The 15,504-nt window shown below is 40.3% G+C and overlaps 1 protein-coding gene across 1 annotated transcript in view; it reads right to left on the bottom strand.

Moving 5' to 3' along the window:
- Positions 1–15,228, bottom strand: part of LOC126161901 (zwei Ig domain protein zig-8-like) — a 172,576-nt gene extending 157,348 nt beyond the window's left edge. The window contains exon 1 of the mRNA XM_049918064.1: positions 14,543–15,228. Within this exon, the coding sequence (XP_049774021.1) occupies positions 14,543–14,606 (64 nt within the window). The 5' untranslated portion in view covers positions 14,607–15,228. The remainder of the gene's footprint in view (positions 1–14,542) is intronic.
- Positions 15,229–15,504: the final 276 nt, after the last annotated feature.

Genomic DNA, 15,504 nt, shown 5'->3' with positions numbered 1-15,504 from the left:
ACAATCCAGAAAGCGGTATAGGCACATTAAGTGCGAGAACTATCGCGCAATCAGCTTTTAGCTCACGCTTTCAAGCTGCTGACAACAGTAGAACACAGATAAAGGAGATAAGAATTTTAGACCTCTTACAATACGATCAGTTTGCTTTCGGAAAGCTATAAGCAACAGAGAGCCAGGTCTGGTATTGCGACTGACAATGAAAATTAGAGTTGAGAATAAGAAAGAATATACCGACCAGGAAAAAGCGTCCGGTTGTATAAAATTGTACAGACTGTTCGAAAGTCGGAGGAAACCTGGAGATAATTGCAGAGAGAGACTAGCGAACAGGGCAACGATTCATAGTTCCTCAATATGGGAGGGAATTGGATATACGTTCTAATCTCCATCTTCCCTTCTCTCTGTCCGTCTCTTTGTCCTCCGTTACTATGCGTCTTTGTCCATGACGTCTTCCCCGCCCCCCCCCCTCCCCACACTTTCTCTGTGTCCATCACCTCCTCTTCTTCCTCCTCCTCTCTCGTTCATCTCCTCCTTCCCCTTCCCGTGTCCATCTCCTCCTGCCCCCTTTTCTATGTCCATTACCTCACGCCATTCTCTGCTTACCTCTTCTTCCCATCTCTCTCTGACCTTGAACCTTGTTTATTGTTATTGAAAACTAGGCCCTGAGAAATGAAGTTACTTAAAATTAATGAAATCGGTTCAAATCGTTGTTATACAGGGTATGAAGAGATTATGCCAGGTACTGAATCTGTGAAAATAATAGTTTCAATGATCATATCTTGCATAGTTTTAATCAGCGAACGTGCAAGATTGTAAAGTGTCTGACGATTCATATTTTGTTGTAGTTTTTTAATGATAAGCCGTTATGCCATAAATACAGCTTCCCTGCATTCTGTTAAAACAGAAAGAAGAGAACAAATAGTTCATTTAAAAAAAAAGGAAATAATGGAAAAATATATATGGGAGAAAAAAATTATCTCATGGTTTAAATGCTCTGCTGAGAACTTAAAACTGCACATTGTTCCAAAAAAATATGTAGCCTATGTCCCTCTGCATGTTTATTAGGGTACCGTGTAAAAGTCTGTAATAGTTCGGTCAAGAAATTATGGAGAGTTTTGCTAACAAGTTTCTATGTTATATAAATATGTATATATTTATATTTTACATATAATTTAAATATATATAGCCTGTATTCGTTAGAATGTTTAGTAGACCACAGTGTAAAAAGTTAAAGTAAATCGGCCAAGAACTTATAGAGATTTTAGCTAACAAAGTTTGAATAATAAAACTACGTAGCCCATGTCCATCCGAATATTTAGTAGAGAATCTTGTCTAAATTTGAAGTAAGTCGGTAAATAACATTTCGACATTTTTAGTAATCACGTTAAATAGCATCTTTTTTTTTATGTAGTAGAACCAACGAACCCCATAATACTTCATAACTACATAGTAATATGTGAATTGAGTGTAAGTCCTAATTTCCTTGTGCCCTCTCGATCTACATATCTCTTCCACGCTCTGTTATTCTTCTCCTTAGCCTCCCCCCTCTCTCTGTCCCTCTACTCCTTTCACTCTGGGTAATCTTGAGCCTTATTTGTTCTTATTGCAATTAAAAGAAAATGGTTCTGTGCACTATGGGACTTAACTGCTGAGATCATCAGTCCCTTAGAACTTAGATCTACTTAAACCTAACTAATTTAAGGACATCACACACAGCCATGCCCGAGGCAGGATTGTAACCTGCGACCGTAGCGGTCTCGCGGTTCCAGAATGTAGCGCCTAGAACCGCTCGGCCACTATGGCCGGTTGCAATTACAAGTTCGGTGGTAAGATACTAACTGTAATCTCATAAGCCATAATTCAAACGTTTCTATTAGCTGTGAAAACAGAAATCGGGAAATAAACAAAACCTCACACCTTCACAGCAGAATAAGCCCTACATTTTCACTCTCGCAGTCGGTTTTAACAGAAATCCTGGACATATTTGTTTAGAAATATTAAGTCTAAGTTCATATAAATGTTCATGTTAGTGACCAGTACAAATCTGAAACGTGTAAAATTTTTAAGTAAATCGGACAGGTACTTATAGAGAATTACGGGAACAACATAACTAGAGATGGGTCGAACTCGTTCATTCCCGTGAACTACTTCATTCGTTTCACTCTTTGCCGTGAAGCGTTCAAATGAAGTAGTTCATTCATGAAGTACAGAAGCCTGGCGAAGTTGCCCAGTTCACCGCTCAGCCGCGGCTACGCTCGCTTCGCTTCGCTCGTACGATAAAGCTTCTTAATACTTCATAATTTTACCAACAGATGGCCGACCTATGCAGTTACGAGCACGCAACGTTCTACGCTCTTACAGCGTCTGAATTAACTTAAATAGAGCATGGTCGAAGGGGACAAAGGAAAGATAAACAGAGAAGCCTGTCACATATAAAGGTGATACATTTAACCTTGTTCGACAATTTTTCATGAAGCGCCCAAAAAAGTCTTTATCTGCCAAGTGAATCATTATTTGTTGTATTCATGGACTGAAAACTAGGGCTACCAAAGAAATGCAGTTCAATTTCATGTTCCTTTTAAAATTTAATCCAAAACAGGACGAGTATGTTTACCACTGTCACATAGTCTATATACCTACGTTAAGTAATTATTCAGAAGTTTTCCTGTAGATTTTATTTTAGTTGAGAATAATAATCCCCCAGATTCAAAACGTAAACTGTCACCTGTAGTCATTGGTACGATTTCAGGTAAAATCCCTCTTTCAGTGTTATTCACAAACCTTTTATTTTCATGTCGGCTGTGCGTGCTCACACAGCCAGCCTCTTCGTTTGTATCTTTAATATTCATCTGTCTGCAAGCGCTGCCAACGGTAGGCTACCCGTAGACGCGAAGTATAACTGCACAAACAGTCACAGGTAATGATGTCAGCGCTGCAGGAAGCAACTGACGCTGCTTTCCCCTCGCCCCTCACCTTCCCAGCCCCTCGTAAACCTATCGTTCCCCACAAACACCCCGCGATTCGTCGACAGGCAGTGGAGGGAGGACTGAAGTTAAGGGAGGATGAGTGACGTAGTGCCGATGTAGTGGGAGAGGGGGAGAGAGTGAGTGAACTAGAGAAAAGTGTGGAGTGTGCTATCTCTGAAGAGTTGGAAGTACCAGTTCATTGAAATTGAGTGGTTAGTTCACACTTCACTGGAGTGAAGCGTTTATTTGAACGACTCATTCACGAGCTCCCCATCACTAAACATAACTTCTTTCTATATTAAATGTGTAATTATGTATCTGTGTACTACAATATGGCCCTCCAGCAGGAGCATGAAAACATTCACGTATTCCAATGAAACGTTGTATCAAAATTTCAAAGCAATCGGCGAAGAACTTTCGGAGATTTAGTCCTACATTTTTATTTATACAAGATAAATGTACAAGAATGAAGAGGGAGCATTATGAATGGAAGGCCATTCGCTGTACCCACACCCTGACATCGGATAGCCAAATTGTATACCGTGATTCGCCACTCCACGGAACGTTTTTCCACGGTTCAATCGTCCAATGTTTCCACTCCTTACATCAAGAGAGGCGTCGTTTGGCATTTACCGGCGTGATGTGTGGCTTATGAGCAGCAAGTCCACCATGAAATAAGTTTCCTCACCTCCCACCTAACTGTCATAGTACTTGCAGTGGATCCTGATGCAGTTTGGAATTCCTGTGTAATGGTTTGGATAGATGTCTTCGACCCTCTTCAACTGTCAGCGGTCTCTGTCAGTCAACAGTCGAAGTCAGCCTGTACGCTTTTCTGCTGTAAGTGTCTCTTCATTTTTCCACTTCACTGTCACATCAGAAACGGTGGACCTAGCGATGTTTAGGAGTGTAGAAATCTGGCGGTCAAACGTGTCACAAGTGACACCCAATCTCCTGATCGCGTTCAAGTGCGTGAGTTCCGCGGTGCGCTCTATTCTGCTCTCTTGCGATGTCTAATGACTACTGAGGTCGGTGATATGGAGTGCCTGGCAGTAGGTGGCAGCACAATGCAACTAAAATCAGAAATGTATGTTTCTGGGGGTGACCGGATGCTTTTGATCACATAGAGTAATTAGCTAAAATTTCAACAGCTTCAACAACTTTTTTACGAGGGCTCCCGGGTGCGAGGCCGTCAATGGTTGTCGACGTGGCCGACGCCTAACTCTGCCAGTGCAGAATATCTAATAATAAATCAATATTTAAATATATTGCTCTAAAACTGGCAGTATATTTAGAATGAGAATCTGATATTTTTATAGGCCGGTATGTCGATATAAATATTTTCTTTCGATTTATTATGGCTGATCATAGTTCTTAAATGGCGATACTTGGGATTCCAATTTTTTTTTAATCTCTACAATCGTAGTCCTCCATGAGATCGAGAAAACAGTAAATATAGGTGCCAAATTAGATGCGTTCTTTGACTTCCGAAAGGTGTGCAATACAGTTGCGCATTGCGGCCTAATGAATAAAATACGAGCGTATGCAATATCAGACCGAGTGTTTGATTGTACTGAAGACCTTATAGCAAACAGATCACGTATTTACAATGCGCATCTGATATTTTTATAGGCCGGTACGTCGATATCGGTACTTTTTTTCAATTTATTATGGCTGATTATAGTTCTTAAATATCGATACATCGGATTCCCGAAATTTTTAAAAATCTCAGCAGTCCTAGTCCTCCATGAGATCGAGAAAACAGCGTACCTCAGTGGAGGACCATAACTGCTCGCAGTATACGTAAAAGGCCTAGCAGACACCGTTGAAAGTAGCATGAGGATTTCCGCGGAGCTTTTGTATACATAAAAATAGCAATGCTCGACAATAGAGGCGAATTGCAGGACGAACTGCGGAGGATCCTTACCAGATAGGACTGACGGAGTATATCGAAAAAGTTCAAAAAAGGGCAGGACGTTTTGTATTATTGCGAAATATGGGAGAGAGTGTGACTGAAATGATATGGGATTTGGGCTGGACATAATTAAAACAAAGGCGTTTATCGTTGCCACGGATTCTTCTCACGAAATTCAAATCACCAGCTTTCTTCTCCGAATATGAAAATATTTTGTTGACACCGTCCTACATAGAGAGCAACGATGACCACGATAAAATAAGGGAAATCACAGCCCGTACGGGAAGATATAGGAGTTGGTTGTTTCCTCGAGCTATACGAGATTAGAATAATGGAGAACTCTGAAGGTGGTTCGATTAACCCTGTGCCAGACACTTAAATATTATTTGCAGAGCATCCATGTAGATAGATAGATAGATAGATAGATAGGTGCTGGGAATGGCAACTGATCCACAGCTAAAGCTACCATCCATCCCGATCTATCGAGACCGTCACCGTTACGGACCGTCTTTTCCCGACATGCCGATAAGACTCAATTTAGTTCCGATTTAACAAAATAGTATTCCGAGCTAGGCTCAAGTATTAGAGTAACGCCATCTGCTAGCGCAACATGTAAGTGCAGTCTGGGTGATTTTTATTTATGTATAAATACATTGGACTGAGTGATTACAGCAGTTTAATATACTGAAGGTGATACTGGACGCCACTGTAAGCCAGATTGTGAGAGATCTAGACCTGGAAGGTGATCAGACTCGCAATAAAACCCATCAAACGTCTGTACTACAGCTACTGCTGAGACCCACACTCTCATTACGAATATAACATTATGGAGGACGACATATACGAATTCAAGGTTTTGAATAGGTCATCTGTTTATAGTGAGACCTATTCAACATCTGCAATCATACCAGTCTGAACATTGCTTATTCGTTCGGAGTACAGCCTCAGGTAATGTCTCTGACCAATACCTTCTTCCGCAGGTGACATGAATTTATTGCTTTATGAATCTTAAAACTTAACAACACGCGAACAGGCCATGGAGGCCCAACGGTACACACCCTCAGCTCACAGGCGTTACTGGGTGAGGTTATGGAGGGGCGTGTGGTCAGCACACCGCTCTCCTGGCCGTATGTCAGTTTCCGAGGCCGGAGCCGCTACTTCTCAGTCAAGTAGCTCTGAGTTTTCCTCACAATGGCTAAGTGCACCCCGACTGCCAACAGCGCTCGGCAGGCCGGATAATCACCCATTCAATTTCTAGCCCAACCCGACAGCGCTTAACTTCGGTGGTCTGACCTGAACCGGTGTTACCACTGCGGCAAGGTTGTTGGCTTTATGATACTTAACGGAATGAAAAGACAGAAAGGAAGATAGGATTATCTTCTTCCTGAGCGACGACCTCATTTTGGGTGGAGCACAAACTTTTACAAAGGAGTCGTTGCGTCAATAAGCTTATATGAGTGTTATGTTCAGTTCACGAGCCACCGATACTCTCACTTTATTTGTCACTTGCTGTTACCCGCAGCTTCGTTCGTATATCAATAGCTTTGTTATGAAGAGTGACTGTGAGCTAGTAATTGTGCAAGACGTCTGAAAATGTAGTAGCGTACAGACGCATGTATAATGAAAAACACATGCAGCGCCGTTACGTAGAATGTGTTTCTGCTGTTTTGTTGTATGTCGCATCTGAAACCATGCATTATATTCTCCAATTATATTTAAAAAATTCGTGTAGAAGGAGAAATTGTAAGGGTTTCCCTGGCTCCCCTAGTACAGATTTGAGATTTCGCCACCAGAGCAACACATACCAACAGTTTGTTCTCTTCATATTAATCCGTTATTGTGTCTAAATTTTTGATAAATCTTCCTGTTATGACTAATTTATGATTAACATAATTAATATATCGTAATTAAATTCAGGCTGACCAAAAGCCTCCTCGTTCCACATGCAAAGTTTCGTCTGTGTTTGTCCAACAGCCTCTAAATGATGCCGTCGTTGTGTCTGCAGCTATAACCTCAGCGTCTAAATTGTGACGTGTTTGCGACTGTTCTAGTGCCTCTGTAGCTCTTAACGCCGCCTGACGCTGTGCATCCAAGTTCTGGCTGACCTTATATTGCTCTGAAGTCTTTTGGATTCGAATGACTTTCGCAGCTTAAGCTCCCTTAGAATTATGTGCTAAATCAGACTTACAATTGGTAGGCTGAAAGTAATTGTTTTAAATGCAGATCTCTGGATTAGCGTCCCATTTTATTTGTTACATCTCCAACAAACGCCTCCAGCAATTTCAGGTGACGTAGGAACTCAATGTCATAAGCCACGCTCACAGTAACATCGGATATGCACTGTCACTGCATAATCTACTAACACTGACAGTGGCCGACCATTACGCCAGTGCCGTCGGCATACCACTACCGCATACCATATTAAAAATGTTAGTAATGCTCAAAAATATAAGAATTTCTAAAGTAGCCTATGGCCTTCCTCTGGCCACATGCTGAGGATTATACAGGTATTCTATTCTAGCTGTCACCCATGGCTGGGCTTGCGTATCAGTAAAATTAAATGAAGTACGCGTATGGTTTTATTGACAGGGAGACGCCGGTTTGGAAGTTCGAGAGCTTGGGACGTCTTTTCATTTGACGCAGTTTGGTGACTTGGATATTGTTGATAACAAACTAATGATGACAAAGCATACTATCACATGCAAATAGAGAAAGAAAACCACACATGTGGGAACTGAACCACGGAACCCAGAAGCGTGTAACATCAATGCAAACCGGATCAGAGCAAGCTGCTAATCACGACACTCCGCGGCTAGAAAGTGACGGGTTTGTGGCTGATGTTAGTACGGAAATATGGATGAAACACATAGAGGATTGTATAAACGTTGCGTTCTTTACGTTGAATCGTGTTATGTAGAATATATCAAACAGTAAAAGCATTTTTACATATATGGTAAATTGCAAAAGTCAAAAAATAAATAACATTTTCAAAGAGTTGTTATTGTTCCAGATTTGGCACTAAATTCTTCAAATCAATAAATATGTTAACTACACACTTCCTACAGTAGCATATGTGCTTCTTCAGCGTTCAAGCTTTCTTCATACCAAATTTTATCCAAAAGGTTCAGTGGCTTAGTCATCAAAACGTAACAGACAGAGCTACTTTTGCATTTGCAACATTATTACGGATTATTGACACTTCTATGGGAAATCGAATTGAGAAGTACCACTCGACAAAATGACAAAACACAGTAAGCTCACAGTAAGCATTAACGGCAAACTACTTAGTGTAGTACGGTTTTTGAAACTTGGAGTAGTTTTAATATACAGTCAGCTTACACGTACTTTTTCTTTCTTAACAGATACAGTAATTTTTCATACTATAACAATCAAATTGAAATGATCGGCTTCCATTTATCAGTATACTGCGGCACTTCACTTATTTTTAATACGTTATGTCGCTTGGAATACATTTTAGGATAATTCATATTTTAGAATGCCAATTTCTATTGCTCAAGTGTTTGCCATAAGAATAATGAAGTTTACTGAATAGGATTCTATTCGGGACAAATCTTCGTACATCGTGCATGTAATGTGTGTCTCATGTAATTAACTAGCTCCAAGGCTCACTAGTAGTGACCTCTCTGTATGTACTAATGAAAATATGTGTTCGCGGAATTCTATAACTGAAATGGAGTGTCACAACTGGTGTGAACAGCTGACACAAAATTTCACACCACATGCAGAGTGCAAAAACTAAAACAAACCTCAAAGGATTTTTCCACATGCCATTACAAGCAATCAAATCAACGTACCTACTTGAAACAACTACATGCATTATGTTTAAGAGGTATGTAGGCTGGTGGCATGTTAACTACACTATATTTCAACAAAGCAACTGCTCATCATCCTCATGTGCTTTTTTCAAGACATCAACCGTCGCAATGCCGAATACTATTTCAGTTGGTAGAGCCTCAAACAGAATATTTAAAACATTCTTAGGAACTCGGTTCAGTCAGATGGTTCAGTCTGTAAGACTTACAGACATTACGACCAATTCTACCGCACATTGTACGTAAAAAATAGTCCTCAACAATTCGATAAATTATCTGGAGCCCAGGAAGATAATAAAACTACAACATTATTAAATCCATAACATTATTTTCATGTCGACGAAATATATCTCTTTCATTGTTTTCTTGAATTACATGAAAGTATTAACCAAAGCTTTGTCTCACAAGGCAAATTATAGAAACAAAATATTGAAGATGATTGAGAACTATGTTGTTATACAGTTTCTCCTGGACTGGTGGGTTGTAATGAATTTGTATTACGGTTTTTTTGTTGAAAAGAGTTATTATGATCGACTAAATTTTTGTTTAAGTACGTATAAATACTTCGAAATTGTAACAATTCATCTTCAGTGTCCGTACTGAAATACAGATTCTGGGAATTATTATTTTTCCATAAATTTTTTCCTGATGTGTTACGACAGAAGATGTGTTGCTCACAGAAGAATCACATCGACGTTTCTTTGTATTCTTAGTTGCTCAAGCAGTTTACACGTACTTTAAATAATAGAAAAGAAGCGTAGTCACTATGTCTACAGTTATAGCTCGCTCTTATTCCCCAACGAGTGTCTGCGTAGAATTTTCTATGACAAACCATTATATTATATCGTTAATGTCACGAATCAGCCATAATGAACTGGATATTAGATTCCTTCACAAACCGAGAAAAAAATTCAGACGACGGGCTTATAACATGCAATATGAATAATGACATCTAGATGTACGAAGTCAACATTTACGCTGTTCTCTTTCACTACATTCACTTTAGTTGAAGTTGGAGAGCTGTAGCAGCACAATAACGAAGTGACATTAAGACATTAGGAGAAAAACAGATCCTAACAAAAGAAATGTACGTGCCTCTTTAACTCCGGCTAAACTGCAGGGTCAAAAAATGTCATTACTGGGCAAAAAAAAAATTTCGTTTTGAGTCAACTTGGAACAGAGACGCATGGAACGGCATGCTTACGCATAGTATTGTTTACAGAAAGTTCAGAAGTTTACCACACAATGGACGTTTCCTTTAACTGGCTATGTTTGCAGAGAGAGAGAGAGAGAGAGAGAGAGAGAGAGAGGATGGTAAGATTGTTCGTTACTGACTTTCCCTCTTAGTACACGGAAGTTGGACATCAATGCTCCCGAGATCGATGTCCTTTGAAACGGGGCTCCGGCTTGTACGGCAATGTACAGTATGATTTTGAAAGAAAGAACTCAAAACTTATCTATGTTAATTAGGATAAAAGCATACTATCCTTGACACATCTCAACAATTTTCTTAGGCATAGCGGTTGAGTGACCAGAGAAATAATATTTGCAGCACTGCCATGATTTCGAATATTGAAATAGTAAGATATCCTAGACGCAAACAAAAAAGTATGCTTCATCAGTAACTGAAGCCTTACCTTTAAATAACGGAATAGAATGCGTGACTAATTTTACAGATCCGCAGGTTACAATTTAAGGACATGTTCGAAGAATGATTTAATTCCCCTTCGGCGACTTTGTTAGTAATGACGGGGGAAAAACTGAGATTGAGCACGAGAAAGTACGGAAATAGTCTATCCTTTTCAAAGGAACGAAGCCTTAAAGTTCCTCAACTGATTCTGAGAAACAAAAGCAAATGCCAGTCTGGGTAACCAGATGGTGCTCATAACCGCTGCCTTCATGAATTCGAATCTATTGTCTTTCTCAACCACTAAACCACTCACACGAAAGGCACATATCCAAATTTACGGTTTGGCTACTGATATTGTGCCTGCACCATTAGTGTGAAGTGTATGTTCGTTTATGAGAGTGAGCACGATTACACGACATCCATGTGTCCGGAAAGCAGGAGAGCCGATGTATTATAATTGAAGTTAAAATTTCAAAAATATGTATACACAACACCACTGGATAGAAGGACATCTAATTGCCACGGAATATTATAGGAGAAAGGGGAAAACGTATGCCAGAAGAAAAATAAGTGGTTACAAATCGTAGCAATAGATGGCGCTCTAAACAATATAATTTAATAGTGGTCGACTATAAAAGACAAATGAATCATACAACAATGCCAAAATGTAAATTTGAAATTAAACCAACTGTACTACTGAGTGTGTATGGGTGCACAGGTGCAATGCTGTCAGTTACGTAAGCCCATCCACCACGGCAAGGTGATATCACATCGGACGGGAAAAGTCGGTTTTTAATTGTCATTAGGCAAAAAACCGCATAAATATCATCAATCACATTGGTTTCTAACTGTCCTGAACAAAAAACCGTATAAAAATAATCGATAAAAATCAAATCGGATTATTAATTTCCGTGTCACTGGTGAAAACATTTTTAGTATGCTGTTCACCGTTTCCTGCAACAAGTTAAAATCGAGAAACAGTATGTTCCACAACTGATCGAAATATTTCCGGAGTCAAGTTCAGAATGTGTTGCGCAATGCGTACCTTCAATGCGGCTAAGTCTGCAAACGGAAAACTGAACACAATCTTTCCGATAGCCCCACCACCAAAAGTCACACAGAGTAACATCAGATGATCGGGAAGGCCAGGCTGTTGGGAAATGGTCACTGACAATTCTAGCTTTTCCGAAATGGCGCTTCAGCAGCTGCTTAGCTGGATTTGCATTGTGCTGAGGTGCGGCATCTTGCATAAAAATGTTCCCATCCTCACATCCACGCTGTTGGAGAGCTGGAATGACGTGGTAGCGAAATAGACACTCATAGTGCTTACCAGTCATGGTACAGGTAACAGGACCAGAAGAACCTGTCTCTTCGAAAAAATATGGCCCTATGACAAATGATGCCGTAAACCCGCACCACACAGAGACCTTTTCAGGATGAAGTGGTATGGGTTGATTTGCGCGTCGATTTTCCGTTGCCCAGTTTCCACAATTATGTGTTTTGACATATCTTCTCAGATGGAAGTGGGCTTCGTCTGTCCACAAAATGATTTATGGCAAATCATTGTCCACATCCATGGGAGCAAGAAATTCTAAAGCAAAGGTCGCCCTTGCTGGCAGGTCAACAGGAAGCAACTCGTACATATGGGTAATATAGAATGGACAGCAAAGAAGGTTGTTTCGTAGGATCTTATACACTGTGCTCACGGGTATGTCCAATGTTCGGCCAGTTCTCCGTGCACTATAGGTTTCCACACCACCACTCGTCTCCTCCTGCACTGCGGTGGCCACTTCTTCCACTGACGTCGAATCAATTCGTTTCCGCCCTCTAACAGATTGCGCACCAAATAAACCCCCCTTTTCCTATTTCCAGATCATTTTCTCCAGACCGACGGCAGTCATCTGATCACTGCCTTTTTTCAAACTCTTCAGTGTCCGGATCTTCTGCAGAGTGACGTGTGTAGAGTTATCATTCTTGTGACACAGCTTTACAAACAAAGAGCGATCCTGAATTTGAGACAGTCATGGCAAACGTCGCAGACGCGAAAGGAGGAAAAGCCGTGTACCCGACATGTTTATACCACCTTCCTTGGGTCGTGCGCAAGACAGGTGTCATCATTTACGTATTCTGACTCTTACAGCGCCATCTATTGATCAATTTTCACAATTTTGGTTTTCTTCTGCCATATGGTTTCCCCCTTCTCCGACAATATTACGTTGCGATGTGACGTCACTCTGAGAAGTGTTCGTTATTTGTACAGCGTTTCGAAAGTTTAACTTTAATTATAATGACCCCGAATTTCCAGTTTCCTGCCTACACAACGATTCTACATAAAATGTCGTGAACACTGCAGTGAGGAAAAAAGCTAAGCTGCTCACATAGACCATGCATTCTCGGAAAGTGGTTAAAGCAAGAATTTGTACAGTATTATTTATATGTATTAGAACTAAACTTCTGCCGTTTCACTACGCAAAATTTACTTCATCATGTATGTTATCGTGTAATAATTTATTTACCTATGGAATGAGAGGTCGATACCGACTAATGACTAATCGCAGAACGGTTTTTGTGAGAGTAATTAACCTGGTGGAAACAACAAGGAACTCGACGTAAAAAATAGTGTAATCAAGACCTTCTGGAAAAATTTAGTAAAGACAGTTTTTACGGTATTGCGACCCATCGGAGAGAATATCTAGTAAATGAAGCATTTTAATTAAAATAAATTTTATATTTGTACAGTATAACTAAAGAATATTGCAAGAAATTCTACCCACGAAAAAATTACTTCCACGGGCATACTGACAAAAAGCTAGTCCTAAAAGAATATCAAACACAAATTAAAATCAAATTTTGAGATGAAGGCGACAAGATTATGGAAAGATGCTGAGTAGTTAGGAGTTTGGTGGATTGGTTAAAAGTACAACGAACTGCTTAGTGAGGACTAGAGACAGAGAAGTCATCTCAATCTGAAAAATGAAGAGACTGCTTGGAGGAATACTATTACTGACCAAGGAGAGAGTTGACCTCTGAGAAAAAAATCTTTCCGGCAATACATTGATCTTCCGCTATGCATCGACCTGAGACAGTCACGATTCAGTAAACACACCACCTGGTGGCAAAGGTGTTCCATGCAACAGTGCCAATAACTGTCCAATAAACCATACAGCTCCTTGTGGAAAGAAGAATTAGTATATGTTCCACAGAAACAACCGTTATACTTCACATTCATGATTTAACTAAGAGGCAGTACTATAAAATGTGCTAAAATCAGAGCTGTAACAAAGAGAGAGAGCGCAATCATTGGCATTGTAAACGTAAATTTAACATTAATAGAAAAATCTCTTTTCTAAAGAAAATTTTAAACAACATGTGACTACTGCCGAATATAAAGTACAATTCATTTTTTTCAGATTTTATAATCACTATAAATAGTAGAATTAGTACTACTGGCTAGGACAGAGGAGACTACAATTTTGAAGTACGTATTAGAAAGTAATAACTAATTTATAGACCATCGATGAAGACAGAGCGGATATAGCAAGTGTACTATGGCAAGAATTCACATTGCATGTATGAAAATTGTCGTCAAAAATTCCACAAGTGAAACCGGATATTATGACAAGCTGACTACCCATATGACGATCTCATATAGTTCTGGAGGCTTATAAAGGAAACAACAAGGTTAATATAGAACTATAATGTGTTTTCCTCCATACAGAATGCTAAGGTGAATTATTACTTGTTTTCTAGTTTGAAGTAAAGGTTTTTGTGGGAATACTTTGCACATGGCAATTGCTAAAGCATTAAAACTAAGTAACTGAAAGCTGCAGTTGTTACTAACAGTGTTGAAATCATTGAGTGAATCATGATACTAATGTGAATGCAGTAAATATCATTTTCAGTGAACAAATCAGTTAATATACGAGTGAGCTTTTTTCGGTTATAAACGTTAAATATGCGCCTATGCTAGCGGGACATATCACAAATCATTTCTGCTTACTGTGAAGTAATTTTGTAGGATGAGGTTCCTAATTACGTGTAATATTAAACATTTGTCAGTGCTGTCATCCATATCCAGTCCTCAGTTATTAGCCTGTAACAGTTCAACACAAAGAAAGTTTCGAAAGCAAGAAATATCATCAAATTATAACCACTGCTGCCAGTAATGTGAGCGAAACTCTACGTAAATTAATTCAGCACTCACCATCCAGTGCGGGGGGTAGCACCAGCAGCTGCAGCGTCAGCAACATTAGAAGACGGCTCTCCATGTCTCAACACATATCACAGAGTCAGTGTCACACAAGAAGTCGTTAGGTAGGATATTTTCACACGCAGGCGTTTTTAATAAGATAATATTTACGGGAATGAGACGCTTATCGTACGCAAACACATAACGACTTTGGGTTTGTTATCTTTTCTGCCGAATAATAGAAAAAGATGCAGCGTACTATCGTAAACAGATATGATTATCGGCCTACACGTACGCTCAATCACAAGCTGGATAGATTACAAAAATATTATCCGCAGTTTTGAAACAGTCACTTGGCTTTCGTAGAATAAAACAGCTGATGTGCACCGATTGGCTCGTCTGCATAATTGTTCATAAGATATGGGACGTGGAATTTCCTTCAACAGAACTGAAACCTTAGTCATAAGTCGTTACACAAACAGTGTTCGGTCTGTCAAGTGGGCTAAATTTCTTTGAGAAATTGGTCTTTGTAGGCAGTTCACTGACAAATCAGCGTGTTTTAAAGTTCATTTTACTATACTGGTTCCATTTGGAGCTAACTGGCCGTATGCCACTTGCTATCGGGCAGCGCGGTGTGATGGATCGCGGTGGCCCCAGGACGCGGAGCGTGTGCGCGGCGGGTCAGCCTACCTCTCCCATCGCCCGCCTGTCGACGCGACGCCTCGGCCGCAACTGCCGGCTGCCGAACTGCGGCGACGCTTGCCAGCGACCGGCCTGCCCTCTGCCGGGCCGCCTGCGCTCCAGCACCTGCTGCACACAGCGGGCCCTCGCTTTTCCCTAGGCGGTCACAAGCACACCTCGGGCGCCGAGCATCCAGAGACCATAGTCAGCTCACAGTTACTTAAGGACTATGCAAGAAATAATGTAGGAGGCACCTATTCAGCCAGTCTCCAAGACATGTAGAAGCAGCAGGCAAC

This window comes from Schistocerca cancellata, chromosome 1 (assembly GCF_023864275.1).
Source record: "Schistocerca cancellata isolate TAMUIC-IGC-003103 chromosome 1, iqSchCanc2.1, whole genome shotgun sequence".
Taxonomy (NCBI): Eukaryota; Metazoa; Arthropoda; class Insecta; order Orthoptera; family Acrididae; genus Schistocerca; species Schistocerca cancellata.
Note: the sequence above shows the minus strand (reverse complement) of the source record. Positions and strands in the feature narration are given on the sequence as shown.